The sequence below is a fragment of the Lemur catta genome, chromosome 8, assembly GCF_020740605.2.
Source record: "Lemur catta isolate mLemCat1 chromosome 8, mLemCat1.pri, whole genome shotgun sequence".
Lineage (NCBI taxonomy): Eukaryota > Metazoa > Chordata > Mammalia > Primates > Lemuridae > Lemur > Lemur catta.
The window spans coordinates 89407016-89427112 of record NC_059135.1 but is presented as its reverse complement, the minus strand read 5'-3'; the positions used below and the strand labels follow the sequence as shown (position 1 = coordinate 89427112).

General features: G+C 34.0%; 1 protein-coding gene across 4 annotated transcripts in view; it reads right to left on the bottom strand.

Moving 5' to 3' along the window:
- The window catches only part of DPP10 (dipeptidyl peptidase like 10), a 1316731-nt gene that overhangs the window by 71714 nt on the left and 1224920 nt on the right, over window positions 1-20097 (bottom strand). For all 4 annotated transcript variants that reach the window (XM_045558744.1, XM_045558743.1, XM_045558745.1 and 1 more), the window contains 2 exons: window positions 18835-18958; window positions 1167-1205 (listed from right to left, as the gene is read on the bottom strand). In XM_045558744.1, the coding sequence (XP_045414700.1) occupies window positions 1167-1205; window positions 18835-18958 (163 nt within the window). The remainder of the gene's footprint in view (window positions 1-1166; window positions 1206-18834; window positions 18959-20097) is intronic.

The window sequence follows — 20097 nt, the reverse complement described above, 5'->3', positions numbered from 1 at the left end:
AAAATGGGTATAAGGATGATATGACTCAGAGCTGGAAAAACTTTTGATTTAATCCCTTATGGACCATTTAAGGATGTTGGTCTTTATCTGAAGGAGGGAAAGAAGAGAAAAAAGTTGTTTGAGCTGTGGGAGTGGGAGTATGAGGAGGATGTTGGTAGTGATAATCAAATGTATCACGAAGGTCACGCAGCCAGGCCGCAGCATGGAGACCGGATTGGCAGCTTACTGTGGGGTGGAGAGTTCACCAGTTTAAAGAGGAACTGCTGTACCTGTAGTTTGAACCTAGATAGTGTTTGTGAATTGGAGAAAAGTAAATTGACTTGAGGCATCTTTGAGAGTAAAATCTGTATATAGTAATTACATATACAGATTGAGAAAAGGTTTAAGGATGACTATTAGGTTAATGGTTTTAATTGCTGGATGGATAATTATGTCATTGACTCCTATGATAAAAAGAAATAAGAATGACTAGAAGAGAAATCGGTTCAGTTTAGACCTGGGGAGTGTGTAGCTATTTTTATAGATTTAGGAGGGGATGCCAAGCATAGCTTTGAGTGTTTTAGAACTCATTGAAGTGCCTGGGGCTATAATTAGAAGGTCTCAATATATGAGTGGTAATTGAAACCATGGATGTGTATGACACCTAGGGAGAGAATATAAAATAAAAAGAGGGTTGTAAAGAACAAAATAAATCAAAATCAGCCAAACTTCACTGGTGTCACAAACTAGCATTATGAGCAGGATACATTTAAGGAAAAGAGTGTTCATCTGAATAATCTCTACATGACCAATTTATACAGAGATTTGGTCAATTTTCTTGGCAATTTGAACAATGGCGATGACATCCAGTTTTGGTAGGTCCTAACTTTTTCTCCTTCATCTTCAAAAGTTTACTTATATATATGATTCTGAAAATGGATCCTGGTAGTTATTCTGCAATTTGTGTGCCATTAGAATAAAACAGAACTAAACTTTTCACAAATGATGTCATAGAAAGCCCAAATCATAAATGTTTTAGTGGAAAAGAATTACTTTGTCAAACTTAGCAAAACCTTAAAGTCATATTGTATTATTCAAATAGCATTTTTAAAAAAGTTATCACATTACAAATGGGTTAAAAGGATGATCACATGGGCCAAAATGTGACAAGGACCATTATACTATACCTGTTTAGAGAGCCACGTATCAGACGTCATTTCATATTTCTGAAACAAAACAATTAACTCTATGAAGCATCTAAAGACCAAAATGAGCATATATCAATTTCACTTTTTTATACTGTTATCTTCAGGCATTTCTTTTCCTTCTTTTTAACTGGTGAAATATCATGAGAGATCCTATTGTCATTATTGATTTAAACTGAATGAGTAAGTAGAGAATTGGGATTAAATGGTAATTTAATTATAAAGTCTTTTCTTTGGTGAACACTTTCAGAATTCCCAGCAGTATGTCACCAGGGATAGAAGATCACTTTCCAGCTCTGTTTGATTACCTCATTCAAACTGCTTGAACCACCAGCCACTGTCTCTCTTCACCTCTAGGCATCATTAGGAAAAAAATTATTAAGTCCTTCAAAGGAACTGGGCAAACGGCCAGGAATAAAATTAAAAAATGGACATTCTTTCCATATTCAATTCTACTCTTAATATAATAGCCATTTTTTTTTCTTATTAGTAAGTAGTACCTCAGTCTTAGGAGAAAAAATTTAAACATTTGAAATAACAAAATCACATGTTCTGTCCCTTCAAAACAGTCTTGCCAAGGATCAGAACCAAAATCATTCTGCAAAAAGCAAAATTAGACTAATTTGTTCCCAAGTTAAAAGTATGTACATAAAATAAGTTTTAGTAGTACTGTTTGCATGCAATGACATGAAATATCTCATAGTTTTCTGAAAGACATGATTCTACATTAAAAGTATTCAATTTAAGAAAACTAAATAACACTATATTAGGGATTTTCTCATATGCAGAGGTACTCATTTCAAAGTGTTAATAATAATAATTTATTCGCAGGTTTTTTTAATACTACTTTTCCTTCCTAAATTCATATTGTTATAACATTGTACTTGGCCACTTTCACTTTTCAGGGAATTTTTTTCAATAGATGTTTGGTACATGCAGACATCAGGAAAACGTCTACTTGAATCATTCCTTGATTTTTTATTTACACCTCAGCAATAACCATTCTTGGTATCTGTAAAACACAGACATAAAATAGATACCAATGCCACTACTGGTTAGTACAAACAAGTTTTGTTAGAACCCATGAAAGCCTAAAACTTCACACGCTATTTCTGTCGTATTATTTCACATAGCAGAAAGTAAAATCTTTTTAACTCCATACATGGAATAGAAAAAAAGTATCAATAATGTATCAAATCAATAATCTGATAAGATTATTATGTCTATTTCCTATTGAAGCATTTTAATTTATCTTTACAGTTACCTGTACGTAATGAAAATCTTTAGATTATCCTTATATAGAGAAGGTAACAGGCTAGGCTTTCTCTGATTAACTCAAATAAACGTAGGCCAATTTTTAAATGATTTAGTAATCAGCTGCATTAGAAACCATAAAGAACACTTTAACAAATAAATGGAGATATTTCAGTCAGTCTATAATCTAGCCATATGAAAGAGGAGACTGAGATAAATTTGCTAATAATACAAGCTTAATGTGAAAAGCATCAGCCAAACCTGGTAAGTAAATGGTTGTTTCAACTATCTCATTTCCATGTCTATGCTTGTCATTCCATTCAAAAAGAGATGTCTGCCTCTTTATTTCCTTCTTTGACACACTATTTAAAAAGTGTTTTAAAAATTTTCACCTATAGTGAAATGCATAGATCTTAGCTTTTGACACATTTATCCCATCAAGATATAGAACCTTTCTTTATAGTTGCTCAAAGGACTCCCTCATGCCCCTTCCCAGAGGTTCCAGAAAGGCTATTCTGATCTCTTTCCCCATAGATTATGTTTGCCTGTGTTAGACATTCAGATAATTTTAATCATGCATTATGTACACATTATGTAATCTTTATTGTGAAGTTTCTTTCACATCACATGTTTTTGAGAGTCACTCATATTGATATGAGTGTATAAGCATACTGTTTCAATTCCTTTTAAATTGCTGAGAATTCCACTGTATAGATATGCCTCATTATTTGTATCCATTGCCAGTCAATGGACAATTAAATAGTCTCCAGATTTTAGCTATTGTAAATAAAACTTCTCTAAAGGCTTTTTTTTTTTTTTAACAAATCCTTTGGTAGACATGTTTTTATTTCTTATGTAAGTATATAGAAATAGAATTACCGAGTATGTTTATATATGGAAAATATATATACCATGTTTACATTTATGTTTAACTTTATTTGAAACCAGTGTTCTTTCTTATAATGTCCTTGTCTAGTTTTTATATCGATATTATTTAACTCATAAAATAAATTGAAAAGTGCTCTTTCTTCTTCACTTTCTGGGGAATGTAGGGATGTTATCATATATTCCTGAGTAAAAACGCTATGGTTTGAGTATTTGCCCTGTGCCCAAATTCATGCTGAAATTTAATTGCCAGTATTAAGAGGTGGTATCTTTAAGAGGTATTCACACCGCGAGGACTCTGCTGTCATGAATGGGTTAATGACTTTATCGTGAGAGTGGGTTTGTTATCACGGGAGTGGGTTTCTTATGAAAAGATGAGTTCTGCCCCCTTTTGTTTCTCTCTCTGCCCTTCCACTGTGGGATGACTCAGTGTGAAGGTCCTCACCAAATGCCAGCCTCTTGATCTTGGTCTTCCCAGCCTCTAAAACGGTGAGCCAATAAATTTCTGCTCATTATAAGTTATCCAGTTTGTGGGATGCTGCTATAGCAGCACAGAACGGACTGAAACAAGGAATGACACATTTATTCCTTAATAATTGATAGAATTTATCACTGAATACATTTGATTCTAGAAACCTGGAGAGGTTTCTAATTATAAATTAAATTTCTTTAATTGGTATAAAATTATTCAAAAGTTCTTCCTCTTCCTCTTCATACATTCATTTTGCTCGTTTACTTTCCTGTTATTTTTAGTTGACACATAATAATGGTATGTATTTATGGAATAGTACAGAGTAATATTTTGATACATATAAGCAATGTGTGATTAGTTAATTAGTGTAATTAGTACAGCCATCACTTTGAGCAGTTACCATTTCTTTGTGTTATAAACATTCAAAATCCTCTCTTATAATTTTTTAATAATATACACCAAACTACTCTTAACCATATTCACCCTTCAGTGCTACAGGACACTAGACCTTATTCCTTCTATGTAGGGATAACTTCGTATCTGTTAACCAGCTTCTCCCTATCCCCTCATTTCCAAGCCACTAATAATCACAATTCTACTCTCTACTTCTATAAGCTCCTTTTTTTTTACCTCTCACATATAAGTAAGAACATATGGTATTTAACTTTCTATTGAGTCACTTATTTCACTTAACATAATGTTCTCTAGGCTTACGCATGTTGCTGTGAATGACAAAATTTCATTCCTTTTTATGGTTGAATAGTACATATTCAATCTATTGTACATATATACAACATTTTCTTTATCTATTTATTAGTTGATAGACAAAATTTAAGTTGATTCCATATCTTGACAATTGTGAATAGGGCTGCAATAAACATGTGGGTGCAGGTATCTATTTGATATACCCATTTCCTTTCTTTTGGATAAATACTTAGCAGTAAGATTGCTGGAAACATATGGTAGTTCTATTTTAAGTTTTTTGAGAAACCTCTATATTGTTTCCCATAATGACTGCACTAATTTACATTCCCAACAATAGTGTTTAAGAGTTCCCCTTTCTCTTTTTTTTTTTTTTTTTGAGACAAAGTCTCGCTCTGTTGCCCAGGCTAGAGTGCCGTGGCATCAGGCTAGCTCACAGCAACCTCAAACTCCTGGGCTTAAGCAATCCTCCTGCCTCAGCCTCCCGAGTAGCTGGGACTACAGGGATGTGCCATCAGCTAATTTTTTCTATATATTTTTAGTTGTCCAGATAATTTCTTTCTATTTTTTAGTAGAGATGAGGTCTCACTCTTGCTCAGGCCAGTCTCAAACTCCTGACCTCGAGCGATCTTCCCAACTCGGCACCCCAGAGTGCTAGGATTACAGGCGTGAGCCACCGCGCCCAGCCAAGAGTTCCCTTTTCTTTGCATCCTCACCAGCATTTGTTTTGTTTTATCCTTCTGATGATAACCATTCTAATAGGGGTGACATGATATCTCGTTGTGGCTTTGGTTTGCATTTCCCTGATAATTCATGATGGAGCATTTTTTCATGTTTGTTAGCTATTTGCATGTCTTCTTTTGAAAAATGCTGTTACTCTGCACATATTTAATTGCATTATTGGGGGGTTAGTTGGTTTGTTTCTTTGCTGTTGCATTGTTTGAGTTCCTTTTATAATTAGATATTAGTCCCTCGTTGGATGAATAGTTTGCAAATATTTTCTCCCAATATATAGGCTGTTTCTTCACTCTGTTGATTGTTTCCTTTGTTGTACAGAAATTTGTTAGTTTGATATAGTCCCATTGGTCTTTTTTTTTTTGCATGTGCTTTTAAAATCTTTGCCTAGACCAATGTCATAAAGTGTTTTCCCTATGGTTTCTTCTAACAGTTTTATAGTTTTGGGCTTATGGTTAAGTATTTCATTTTGAGTTGAATTTCATATATGGTGAGATATAGGGCTCTAGTTAGCTTTTCTGCATATGGACATCCAATTTTTTCAGCAAGATTTATTTAAAAGATTACCCTTTCCTAATGTATGTTCTTGGTGACTCCGCTGAAAATCAGTTGGCTGTAAATACATGGATTTACTTATGGGTTCTCTATTTTGTTCCATTGGTCTAAGTACCTCTTTTTATACAAATACCAAGCTGTTTTGGTTACTATAGCTTGTAGTATATACCTTAACACCTTGTAGTATGATGCCTTCAGCTTTGTTCTTTTTTTTTTTTTTTTTTGAGACAGAGTCTCACTCTGTTGCCCAGGCTAGAGTGAGTGCCGTGGCGTCAGCCTAGCTCACAGCAACCTCAAACTCCTGGGCTTAAGCGATCCTACTGCCTCAGCCTCCCGAGTAGCTGGGACTACAGGCATGCGCCACCATGTCCGGCTAATTTTTTCTATATATATTTTAGTTGGCCAGATAATTTCTTTCTATTTTTAGTAGAAACGGGGTCTCGCTCTTGCTCAGGCTGGTCTCGCACTCCTGAGCTCAAACAATCCGCCCGCCTTGGCCTCCCAAAGTGCTAGGATTACAGGCGTGTTCTTTTTTCTCAGTCCTGATTTGGCTATTTGGAATCCTATGTGGTTCCATACAAATTTTAGGATTCTTTTCTATTTCTGTGAAGAATGTCATTGGTATTTTCATAGGGATTGTGTTGAATCTGTAGATTACTTTGAGTAGTATGGTCATTTTAACAATACTAATTCTTTCAATCCATGAGCATAGGATGACTTTACATTTTATGTTTCCTTTTCAATTACTTTTATCAGTGTTTTGGAGTTTTCATTGTAGAGATGTTGTACCACTTTGCCTAAATTTTATTCCTATGGAATTGCTTTCTTGATTTCTTTCTCAGCTAGCTTGTTATTGGTGTACAGAAACACTACTGATTTTTATACATTGATTTTGTATCCTACAACTTTACTAAACTTTTTTTTATCAGAGCTAAGTGTTTGTATGGTGATGTCTTTAGGTTCTTACAGATATAAAATCATGTTTTCTGCAAAGAGGGAAAATGTGACTTCCTCTGTTCCAATTGGTTGCCCTTAATTTCTTTCTCTGCCTAATTGTTCTGGCCAGGATTTCCAGTACTATGCTGAATAAGAGTTATGATAGTGAAAATCCTTGTGTTGCTCCAATTCTTAGAGGAAAGGCTTTCAGCTTTTCCTGATCCAGTATGATGTTAGTTGTGTGTTTGTCATATACGGCATTTATTGTATTGGTGTATGGTCCTTCTATACATGACATGTTGAGAGTTTTTATCATAAAGGGATGTTATATTTTATTAAATGTGTTTTCTGTATCTACTGAGATAACCATATATTTTTTATCCTTCATTCTGTAGGTGTGATGTATCACATTTATTAACTTATGTGTGGTAAGCTATCCTTGCATTTCTAGGATAAGTCCCACTTGATCATCGTATATTGTCTTTTTGACGTGTTTTTGGATTCAGTATTTTTCTGGTATTTTGTTGAGGATTTTTGCACCTATGTTCATCAGGGATATTTCCTATAGTACCCTTTATTTGTTGTGTCCTCATCTGGTTTTAGTGCCAGGGTAATGTTGCCTTCATATGGTGAGTTAGGAAGAATTCCCTCCCCTTTCATTTCTTGAATAGTTTGAAAAGAATTGGTGTTAGTTCTTCTTTAAAAGTTTGATAGAATTCAGTAGTGAAGCCATCTGGTCCTGGGTTTTGTTTTTGCACAAAGACTTTTTAATACTGATTCAATCTTGTTGTTTATAATTGGTCTGTACAGGTTTTCTGTTTCTCCCTGGTTCAATCATGGTAGGTTATATGTGTCCAAAAATATATCCCTTTCCTCTAGGTTTTCTAATTCATTGGTATATATTTGTTCATAATAGTCTCTATTGATCCTTGTATTTGTTTAATATCAGTTGTAAAATCTCCTTTTTTGCTTCTGACTTTACTTATTTGGGTCTTCTCTCTTTTTTTCTTAATCTAGCAAACAATTTTTTTATCTTTTCAAACAGCTAACTTTTCTTTTCATTGATTTTTTTGTATTCTTTTTTAGACTCTATTTTATTTTGTTTGCTCTGATATTTATTATTTCTTTCCTTCTACTAATTTTTGGTTTTGTTTGTTACTGCTTTTCCAGTCCCTTCACTGTACATCATTAGGTTGTTTAATGGAAATCTTTCTACTTTTTTGTTGCAGGCATTTATTCCTATAAACTTCCCTCATAGTGCTGCTTTTACTATATCCCATAGGTTTTGGTATGCTGCGTTTTTATTTTCAGTTTCATTTGTTTCAACAAATATTTTTATTTATTTTTTTCATTTAATCAATGGTTGGTCATTCAGGAGCATTATATAATTTCATGTATTTTCATGTATTCGAGAATTCCTCTTGTTATTGATTGCCACTTTTATTCCATTGTGGTCTGAGAAGATACTTGATATGATTTTCATTTTTTTAATATTTTTGAGGTTTGTATTGTGGCCTAATATATTGTTTATCCTAGAAAATGTTTCATGTGTTGATGAGAAGATTGTGTATTCTGTGGCCATTAGGTAAAATATTCTGTAAATGTCTGTTACGAATATTTTGTCTATAGTGAAGTTTAAGTCTGATGTTTCCTTTGGTCTGGATGATCTGTTCAATACTAAAAGTGGGATGTTCAAGTTCTTATTATTGTTGATGTCTATTTCTCTTTAGATCTACTAATATTTCCTGTACATATCTGGGGTTTCTGGTGTTGGATGAATATATATTTACAAGTGTTACATCCTATTCCTGTATTAGCCCCTTTATCACCATACAATGACCTTCTTCTTCTCTTTTTTATGTCTTTGACTTAAAATGTATATTTTATGATATGCGTATAGCTAATCCTTCACATTTTTGTTTTTCACTGTCATGGAATATTTTTTCTAACCCTTTATTTTCGGTCTGTGTGTGTCTTTACAGGTAAAGTGAGTCTCTTACATAGGAAGCATATAGTTGACTCTTTTTTTTAAATTTCAGGATATTATGGGGTACAAACATTTTGGTTACAAGTGCTGACTTTGCCTCACCCAAGCCAGGGCTAGAGGTGTGCCTTTCCCCATACAATGCTCACTGCATCCATTAGTTGTGATTTTACCCACCCCTCACCCCCCAACACCCAGTGAATATTACTACCATGTGAGCATCTTATTGTTGATCAGTTAGTACCAATTTGATGGAGAGTACACGTGGTGCTAATTCTTCCATTCTTGTGATACCCCACTTTGGAGAATGGGCTAAAGCTCTATCCAGGATAATATAAGAGGTGCTAGATCACCATTGTTTTTTATAATTGAGTAGTATTTCATAGTATACATACACCACATTTTATCAATCTGCTTATGAACTAAAGGGCACTTGGGTTGTTTCCACATTCTTGAAATAGTTAATTGTGCTGCCATAAACATTCAAGTGCAGATGTCTTTATCATAGAACATCTTTTCTTCCTTTGGGTAGATGCCTCTTTGAAGTATCTCCAAATTATTTTGCACAGGAGCTGTACTAATTTGCAGTCCTACCAGCAGTGTAAGAGTGTCCCTATCTCTCCATATCCTTCCCAGCATTTGTTGTTTTGGGACTTTCTGATAAAGGCCATTCTCATGGAAGTTAGGTGATATCTCAGTATGGTTTTGATTTGCATTTCCTTTATGATTACAGATGTTGAGCATTGTTTTATATGTTTGCTGGCCATTATTCTACCTTCTTTTGAAAAGTTTCTGTTCATGTTCTTTGCCCATTTATTGATGGAATTGTTTGATTTTTATTGTTGATTTTTTTGAGTTCTATATAGATTCTTTCTATCAGCCCATTATTAGATGTATAGAAACAAATATTTTCTCTCATTCTGTAGGCTCTCTATGTGGTTTACTCATAGTTTCCTTGGCTGTGCAGAAACTTTTTCATTTGATCACGTCCCATTTATTTTTGTTACTGCTGTGATTGCTTTGGGGGTGTTCTTCATAAATTCTTTGCCTAGGCCAATGTCTAAAAGAGTCTTCCCTACATTTTCTTCTAGAATTCTTAAGGTTTCATGCCTTAGGTTTAAGTCTGTTATCCATTGTGAGCTGATTTTTGTAAGAGGTGAGAGTTGGGGATCAAGTTTCAATCTTCTGCATGTAGTTATCCACTTTTCCCAGCACCATTTATTGAAAAGAGATTCTTTTCCCCAGTGTATATTTTTGTCTGTTTTGTCAAAGATTAGATGACAATATGTGGATGTTTTATTTCTGGGTTCTCAGCTCTGTTCTTGTGCCAGTACTATGCTGTTTTGTTTACTATAGCCTTGTAGTTAAGCTTGATGTCTGGTACACTGATACCTCTCAGTTTGTTCTTTTTGCTTAAGATTGTTTTGGCTTTACAAGGTCTTTTCTGGTTCCATACAAAGCATAGAATTATTTTTTCTAGATCTGAAAAGAATGATGATGGTACTTTGATAGGTATTGCATTGATTCTGTAGATCACTTTAGGTAGTATGGGCATTTTAACAATATTGATTTTGCCAGTCCTTGAGCAAGTTATATTTTTCCATGTTTACATCTTGTACAATTTCTTTTCTTATTGTTTCATAGTTATCCCTATATATGTCTCTCACCTCTTTCATTAAATATATTCCTACCTATTCAATTTTCTTTGAAGCTATTGTAAAAGGTGCTGCATTTTTTATTTGATTTTCAGCTTGACTGCTATTGGCATATATGAATGTCACTGATTTATGTGCATTGATTTTGTATCCTGATACTTTAATGAATTCATTTATAGATTCTAGGAGTCTCTTGGTTGAAACCTTGGGGTTTTCTAGATATAATATTATATCATCAGCAAAGTGAAAGTTTGATCTCTTCTGCCCCCATTTGGATGCCCTTAATTTCCCTCTCTTGGCTGATTGCTCTGGCAAGGACTTCCAGCACTATGTTGAACAGAAGTGGAGACAGTGGGCAACCTTGTTTGATTTCAGTTCTAAGTGGGAATGTTTTCAGTTTTTCTCCTTCAGTATGATATTGGCTGTGGGTTTATCATATATGGCCTTAATAATTTTAAGATATGTCCTATCTATGCCTATTTTCTTAAGAATTTTTATCATAATGGTGTGCTGGATTTTGTCACACGTTTTTTCTGCATCTACTGAGAGAATCATATGGTCTTTGTCCATGCTTTTATTTATGTGGTAAACTGCACTTATAGATTTACCTATGTTGAACCAGCCTTGCGTCTCTGGGATAAAGCCTACCTGGTCATGATGAATTATTTTTTTGATGTGCTGTTGGATTTGATTTGCTAAAATTTTGTTGAGCATTTTCTCATCTATATCCATAAGGGGTAGTGGTCTGTAGTTTTCTTTGATATATTCAGCCAGTCTACACCTTTTAATTGGGGAATTTAAGCCATTTACATTCAAGGTTGTTATTAATAGGTGAGGACTTACTCCTGTCATTTTATACATTTACTTCTGCTTGTTTTGCAAGTCTTTTGCTCCTTTCTTCCTCTCTTATTGTTTGTCTTTGTGGTTTGCTGGTTTTCTGTAATGATTATGTTTGATTCCTTTTTTTTTATTTGTATATTTGCTCTACTAGTGGGTTTTATATTTCTGAGTGTTTTCATGATGGTAAATGTCAACCTTTGCTTCCAGATATAGGACTTATGTAAGCATTTTTTTGTAGGGTTGGTCCAGTAGTGATGAATTCCCTCAGTTTGTGCTTATCTGCGAAAGACTTTATGTCTCCTTCATTTCTGAAAGATAGCTTTGTTGGGTATAGTATTGTTCACTGACACTTGTTTCTTTCAGCACTTGGGTATGTCATTTCATTCTCTCCTGGCCTGTAAAGCTTCTGCTAAGAAATCTGTTGTTAGTATGATGGGTTTGCCCTTATATGTGACTTGATGCTTTCCTCTTGCTGCAATTCTTTGTCTTTGACTTTAGGTTTGACTGTATTATGCCTTGGAGAGGACATTCTGGAGTTGAATCTCTGTGGGGATGTTTGAACTCCTCTATATGGATGACCATATTTCTCCCAAAATTTGGAATTTTTCAGCTATTATTTCATTAAATAGGTTTTTTATGCTTTCTCTCATTTTCATCTTTTCTCATTCCTAACTCCCATAATACACTTTTTTTTTTTTTGCTTAATTGTAATTGTAACTCAGATGTCTTGTAGGTTTTCCTCATTCTTTTTTATTCTTTCTTTTCCTTTTTGTCTGACTGGTTTGTCTCAAAAGTCTTGTCTTCAACTTCAGAAATTCTTTCTCTGCTTGATTTAGTCTATTATTGAAGCTCTCAACTGTATATTTCATTTCATCATTTGAATTTTTCAGGTACAAAATTTATGTCTGCTTCATTTTTGTGATATCAATCTCTGTTGAATTTCTCATTTAGATTAAGAATTATTTTCCTGAGTTTGTTGAATTGTCTGTCTGTATTCTCTCGTATATCACTGATTTTCTTTAAGATTATTATTTTGAATTCCTTTTCAGGCAGTTCATATATTTCCTTTTTATTGGGGTCTGTTACTAGTGACTTATTGTGTTCCTTTGGAGGTATCATGCTTCCTTGCTTTTTCATGTTTCTCGTATCCTTACACTGATGTATGTACATCTGATGTAATAGTCACTTCTTCCGATTTTAGGGAGTAATTTTCCTAGGGAACAACCTTTTCTGTAATGTATCTGTAATGTCAATTGGGCAGGGTACTTTGGCTTTGGTACTGGATAGCATCACAGTGTAGTATCAATTATGATTTCTTCAGCTATTAATATAATCAACATCACCAGTGTTTGTGGTTCATCAGTGGCTTAGGCTGTAGTTGTTTGTGGAGGCTGTGTTGATACTTGGATGGGGATTGCGGTGTTGGAGAAGGGCGGTCCTCAGGCCTCTGGGAAGCACTCAGGTACCAGCTGTTGAGGTGGCTGACCTTGGCAGACTGGTCCTTGGGCCCTTGGGCAGTTGGCACAGGCTTTAGCAGTAGTGGTAGTGGGCCATGGGCAAGCTTCTCCTTGGGCCAACAGGTGTCATGCATGGATGCCTGCGGTGGCAGCAGGGGAAGTGGCCCAGGAAATCCAGGTTGTGAGTCTCCAGGCAGCATATGTGGGTGTGCAGTGGCCCCATTCTGGAGGGATCAGGTCATTCTCAGTGAGGTGGCATCCTCAGAAAGATAGTTCTCAGGCTTTGAAAATTGCATGCTTCAGCTTTCTATTTCCTGTGGACAGCCTCTCTGATGTGCTGAATCTCCTATCCCCTGGGGTGTAGGGCACTGCATGGGCTTGAGTGCTAGTGGTGTGGCTGCACCACTGAGTCCAGCTGGTGTCATGATGCTGCAGTCCTCTGAGTAGATGTGGAGGTATGAAAATGGTGTCCTAGGGATCTACAGATGCTGGGGTTATTAGGGTTTAAGGCAAGTCAGAGTCTGGTGTTATAGCTACTTCCCAAATGGTGCTATAAAATAGTAGCTTGAGTTTCAGGGAGTGGGAAGAATCCAGCATGAATTCCCTCTAGGGGACAATGTAGTTACGTCAGTGGTCCCCAACCTTTTTGGCACTAGGGACTCTTTTCATGAAAGACAATTTTTCCATAGACTGGGGTGGGGAGAATGGTTTCAGGATGATTCAAGTGCATTGAATTTATTGTGCAGTCAAACCTCTCTGCTAATGATAATTTGTATTTGCAGCCAGTCCTCAGCACTAGCATCACTGCCTCAACTCCACCTCAGATCATCAGGCATTAGATACTCACAAGGAGTGCACAGTCTAGATCTCTCACATGTGCAGTTTACAGTATGGTTTGTGTTCCTATGAGAATCTAATGTGCCACTGATCTTACAGGAGGCAGAGCTCAGGCAGAAATGTGAGCAATGGGAAGTGGCTATAAATACAGGTGAAGCTTTGCTCTCCCACTGCTCACCTTCTGTTGTGTGGCCCAGTTCCTAACAGGCCACTGACCAATACCAGTCCATGGTCCAAGAGGTGGGGACCACAGAGTTATGTGGTCTCCAAACAGTTCCCTATACTGGGCTCAGAGCCTTTGGCAGCCAAGGGGTTCTCCTATAGCTAGGATTGCAGGTTTCTGTGGTGAGACTGTGGACTATTAGCGATCTCTCACTTACCTTTTCTCACAGTGGAGTGTTTCACATGGCTCCAGGTTGATCCCTACAAGCTAATTCATTCCCCTCTCTATGCTATCATCTCAATTTTCCATGCCTCAGAGGGGCCCTCTCATTTCCCTCCTGAATTCCAGAGGTCTCCCATACGTGCTCTATTCAACATGTGGTCAATGACTTCATGTTTTGCTTCTTCTCTGTGGAGACCAGTGCTGGGCACCTCTAGTCAGACATTTTGATGATATACCCTCCTATACTCTATTTTGTTGATTTGTGTCTTTCAACAAATTTGTTCATATCATCTATTTGAGAATTTATTGGAATTCTAATTCCTTGTTATCTTTTTAATATTTATAGAGTCCATAGTAATGTCCCTTTTTAGTCTTGAAATTGGTAATTTGTGGGGTTTTTCCTCATCAGTACAAGTAAGGATTTATCAATTTTATTACTCTTGTAAAGAAACAATTTTTGCTTTCACTGACTTTTCTGTAGAGTTTTTTTGTTTTATTAATTTGTGCTCTTATGTTTCTTATTTCTTTTTCTCTAATTAGTTTGAGGTAAATTTGCATTTCTTTTTCTAGATTCTTAAGTTAGAGTTCATTATTTATTTTATATATTTTTCCTTTGTTTTATTTTTTCTTTTCATTAACAAATAATAATCATGTATATTTATGTAGTAGCACATATAATGTTTTGATATGTATACATTATAGAATATTAAATCAAGCTAATTAACATACCTATCACCTCACCTACTTACCATTTTATTGTGTGTGGTGCAAACATTGAAAATCTACTCTCAGCACTTTTGAAATACACATTATAATATTATTAACTATAGTTACCATGCTGGGCAATAGATCTCAAAAACTTATTCCTTTCTCTACCTAAAACTTTGTACGTTTGACCAATATCTTCTCACTTCAACTTCTGGCAACAACATTTCTATCCTATGCTTGTTTTTTACTTTTTTTTAAAATTTCAATAAATTTAGGGGGTACAAGTGATTTTTTGATACATGGATGAATTGCATAATGAATTCAGGGCCTTTTTAGTGTACCTGTCACTAGAATAGTATACATTGTACCAGGACAGGTATTTTTTGATCCCTCACCCATTCTACTCTTCCTCTTCTGAGTCTTCAAAGTCTATTATACTACTCTATATGACCATGTATACCCATCACTTAACTCCACTTATAAAGGAGTACAGGTGGTATTTTTTTTCCATTCCTGAGGTACTTCGCTTAGGATAATGCTTTCTAGTTCCACCCAGCTTGCTGCAAAAGACATTACTTCATTCTTTTTCATGGCTGAGTAGTATTCCATGGTACACATTTCGTTTATCCACTTATCCACTAAGTTTATGGGCACTTAGTTTGATTCCCTATCTTTCCAAGTGTGAATTGTACTATGATAAACATATGTCTACTCTATACTTCTATGAGTTCTACTTTTTTTAGATTCCACATATAAGTGAGTCATATAGTATTTGTATTTCTGTGTAATGTCTCCCAGGGTTTATTCATATAGTTGTCAATGACAAAATTTCTATTTTTAAGGCTGAATAGTAGTTCATTGTGTATACATAAAACATTTTCATTACCCTTTCATCTGTTGATGAACACTGAAAGATATAAGTTATACTTTAATCACCACTTTCCTTCATTGACATATTTGGACATGTGATTTCATTATGTTTCAGTTTATAGGAGTTTTCAGTTTCTGTTGTGATTTGTTCTTAACCCATGAGTTATTTAAGAGCTTGTTTTTTGTTAGATTTCTAATTATTTAGTGATTTCCCAGATCAAATTTAATTCCTGTGATCAAAAAATATACTCTGCTTGATTTCAGTTATCTGAAGCCTTGTGATGATTATTTTAGCACTTAAAGATAGTGTTTATCTTGCAGTTGTTGGATAAAATGTTTTCTAAATATCAATTTGGTTAAGTTGTTGATAGTATTGTCCAAATCTTTGTTAAATTCACAGATATTTTTGACTAATTGTTCCATCAAATATGTGGAAAGAAATACAAAAATCTTCAAGTATCATTTTTTCTATTTCTTCTTTCATTTTGTCAAATTTTACTTATTTTGAATCTTTATTAATCGGTGCATAGATATTTAGAATTGTTATATCTTCCTAATCAATCTACACTATATCATTATGAAATGACTGTTAATATCTTACAGTACCTTTACCATATACTATTTTAATTTGCTTAAGTAATTAGTCACATTTTTGAAGAATTAAACACTAGGAAGAGTAATTTACATTTACACACATATTTACCACTTATCATACCTTTCATTTTTTCATTTAGATTTGAGCTTCTATCTGCAGTCATTTCTTCAACCTAAATATAATTTCATTTCATATCACTTGTAGTACAGTTCTACTTGTGATAAATTATCTGAATTCTTATTTATCTTAAAATGTCTTTGTCTTCATTTTTTAAAGATATTTTCACAGGTTATAGTCTTCTAGTTTGACATTGTTTTGGGGGTTTTGCTTTTCAGCCCTAAAAATAACATTCCATTGCTTTCTGGCTTACATTGTTTCTAATGAAACATGGGCAATTATAGTATGTAATGTGTTTTTCTCTCTCAGATTGATTTAAAATTTTTGCTTTTAATCTCTGGTTTTCAATACTTTGAGTATATGTCCAGGTATTGTTTCTTTGTTTTTATCCTGTTTGAGTTTTGCTAACTTCTTGGACACATAAATTAGTGCTTTTTCATTGAATTTAGGAAAATCTAAGTCATTATTTCTTAATTTTTACCTGCCCCAATATCTTAAACCTTGCCTTCTGTGTTTATAATTTCACATTTATACCAATTCATATTGTAATATAGGTAATTGATACTTTATTCATTTTTAAACCTTTCACCCATCCCAAGGGCTTAAATTTTAATTGTTTCTATTTCCCATAGTGCAACATTACCTAATCTGTTATGAAGGCTATCTAGTCAATTTTTTAAATTTCAAACATAGTTTCAAAGTTCAAAATTTCTGGTTCCTGTTTCTGTTTTTAAAGTTTACATTTATCTACTAACAAGGGCTATTCATTTCTTTATGCTGTTAAATATATTTCCAATACATTTTATGTTATATAATTCCATTTATATGAAGTTTATAAACATGAACAATTAATATATTGTGATAGAAATCAGGCCAGTGTTTGCCACTGGGGATTGAGATTAATTAAAAAGGATCACAAAGGAACTTTCTGGGATGATAGAAACATTCTATACTTGATGAGGTGTGCACTGTGGGATGCAGGCATTTGTTAAAACTGATTTAACTGCCCATTTAAGATTTCTTCATTTCATTGTACATAAATTATACCTTTTAAAAAATTTAATTGATTAATAGATAATAATTGTACATATTTATTGGGTACATGTGATATTTTGATAGAATGTATACAATGTACAGTGATCAAATCAGGGTATATAGGATGTCCCTCACCTTAACTATGTATCCAACTATGTATTCCAACATGGCTATCCTTTGTAGGTCTGTTTCTATTGAATATTTTTGAGGGAGGTAAGTAGGTTATATTTTCTACTTTACATATATAGTACATTTTGATTATGTGATTGATTGTATATCCTACCTTATTGAGAGTCTTTTTAAAATTTTCATTTTCCTTTTAAAAAGCCAAACTTCATTCTGATAGATAATTTATATGTAAATGAATTTGATTCCTTCAAAGTATAATTTAAAGGCTCATTAGAAGGGGTCTAAAATAGACCTACTTCTGATGTGCTTTCTTTTGGGCTCTGAGTTCAATGCTCAGGATTTTCAGTGAGATCTCTCCACTATAGCTTTTCAGAAATCCAGTGTCTGTAAGCACTGTGCAACCGGTAGCCTTCCTTTGCCGCAAAAATCTCTAGTAGTTGTTTTCTCCAAGGCAATATGGAGGCACGTTGTGTGTGTGCACAATTAAGCATTGAGCCAAAGACTCAAGGGGTCCTCTCCATAGATTGCTGGAGTCCTTTTCTATATAGCTCCAACTTCTGTGGTACCTGTCCTATGAATTCCCATCACCACAATACCTCAACTCAGATTCTCTCTGCCTACTTAGATTACCTAGATCTCTGTGCTTTGCTTAGGCCCCATCTCCTTGCCCTGTGGTCTCAATGTGTTGGAAATAGAAAGTTACAGAAAGGTTGATCTTGTGCATTTACTTTATTTCAGTATTTGTGGCCCTGATCCTCCTATTGTCCAATATCTGAAAACAATTATCTTATATATTTTGTACAGTTTTATAGTTGTTTAGAGCAGAAAGACTAGTCTGGTAAAATTTACTCTTTTCCAGGGCATACATTTGAAAATTCAGTTATGAAATAATCTGGGAATCTTTTACTAAAGTACTATGTGTATAATATAACAATTTAAACAGATTACACTGTTTCCTCTACCAAGAACCTTAAAAATAACACATTGAATTTACTACCAAGTTTATAAAAACTTATTTTAGAAATTAAAATATAACCTGCTTTCAAAGTAGAGTGGTTCAAGAACCAATTATTTTTTACTATTTTTACTTAATGTTAGGACAGAAACACTGTTATTTTATAAAGCTACTATAATCTAAAGAAAAAATGGAATATGTTTAAAGAAGATAGGAAACAAGCTTCTTATATTCTCAAGTTAATCAAAGACAAAATATGGAGAGAAATCCTGTATTTGAGAATGAAGCTAATGTGACTGAGACTATCCTTTATGCCAAATAAGAATTCATGTATTTTTTAAAAGCTCAGTTTGTTCTCTTCCGCTTATCATAAATACTGATCACTTCAAAGTTTAGAAACTTTATGGATTAAAGTATATACTCTTTCCCTAGTACCTTTGGAAGTTGATATTAGAGGCTTTGTACAAAGGATTTCCTGATTTCCCTTATAAGGGAGGATAAACCACTTCATTTAAAGCATGAAAGAAAAGTAAATTATACTCACTCTACTACAAGCACCAGTAGTGGTCTCACAGACTGTGAGAATGGAGATGTTCTGAGGTCGATTTAACCATCTCACCACCGTCTTGGTATTGCTTACCCATTTAACCATAGTGATATAGTATTCTCTAGTTTGGAAATAAAAGAAAAATTTATGTTTAGAGAAAGAGAATCCATATAATACCAATAAAATATACTTGCCATTGTATATACAAGAATAACTGAACCACTATAAGAATGCTACATCATATTAATTTTTATTTATGTGTATATACATATACACATCTGTTTTTGTAAATATTTAAGTATATTGACACAACTATGTGCATGTATACATTCACATGAACATATACTTATATATACAAACATACAGAAAATTTGAAAATAAACTTGAGTGAATTATTTCCCAGAAAAAGAACCAGATGCTAGACATTTATAAAAAATTTCAATTGATTAGTACTAATATATATGCAAAACCAGTATACATTTTAAGGCTATATTATTTTTATTGCTTTAAAAACACAATGTCTAATTAAAAGGCAAAGATTTCTTGACTTAATAATTATTTCTTATGCCTAAACTTCATGTTATTTTACTTTATACATGGGGACTTTGGCTACAAAGATATAAATGGTTTGTTTTACTCTTTGTCAGTCATGGAACAAGGGCCAGTCCTAACATATATTTATACTTTTTAAACAGTATCTTATTTATTTGAAATAGTTTAAAACAAATAAGGAATTATACTCAAAAAGATAACAGGTTGTTAAATTTTTGGTATAGTAAGAATGCTAATTGGCAGGGCCTATGATGTCCTCAGGGTGGATGGAGTAGAGAAAAGTTTATATATCTTTCTTTATGACATACTATATATTCCAAATTTATGTAATATACCACAAAACTTCCAACTCATTCTCAACAAAACATAGTCATCAATAATCATCCATTTACATTAAAAAGAAAAAAGTAATAAGTATTTTGCAAACTTGCCTGGTTTCAGAATAGATGAGGTGCTTTAGAAATAGCTTGAAAGTGCCATCCATGGCTATTGGAGTAAAACTAATCAACTCAGTTTTCATTTGAATTAGATAAAAATGACTTACAGAAGACAAACCCTGTGATACAAATTACCTGTCTTTAGACCCGTCTGAGTTAGATATTCAGCTACATGAATCTTAACACTGCTAACATTACTGAGTAGTTGCTGCTTCCCCTGGAAAGCCTCTTATCCTGTCACAGTGAATATGTCAGCAGAAGGGCAAGTGTA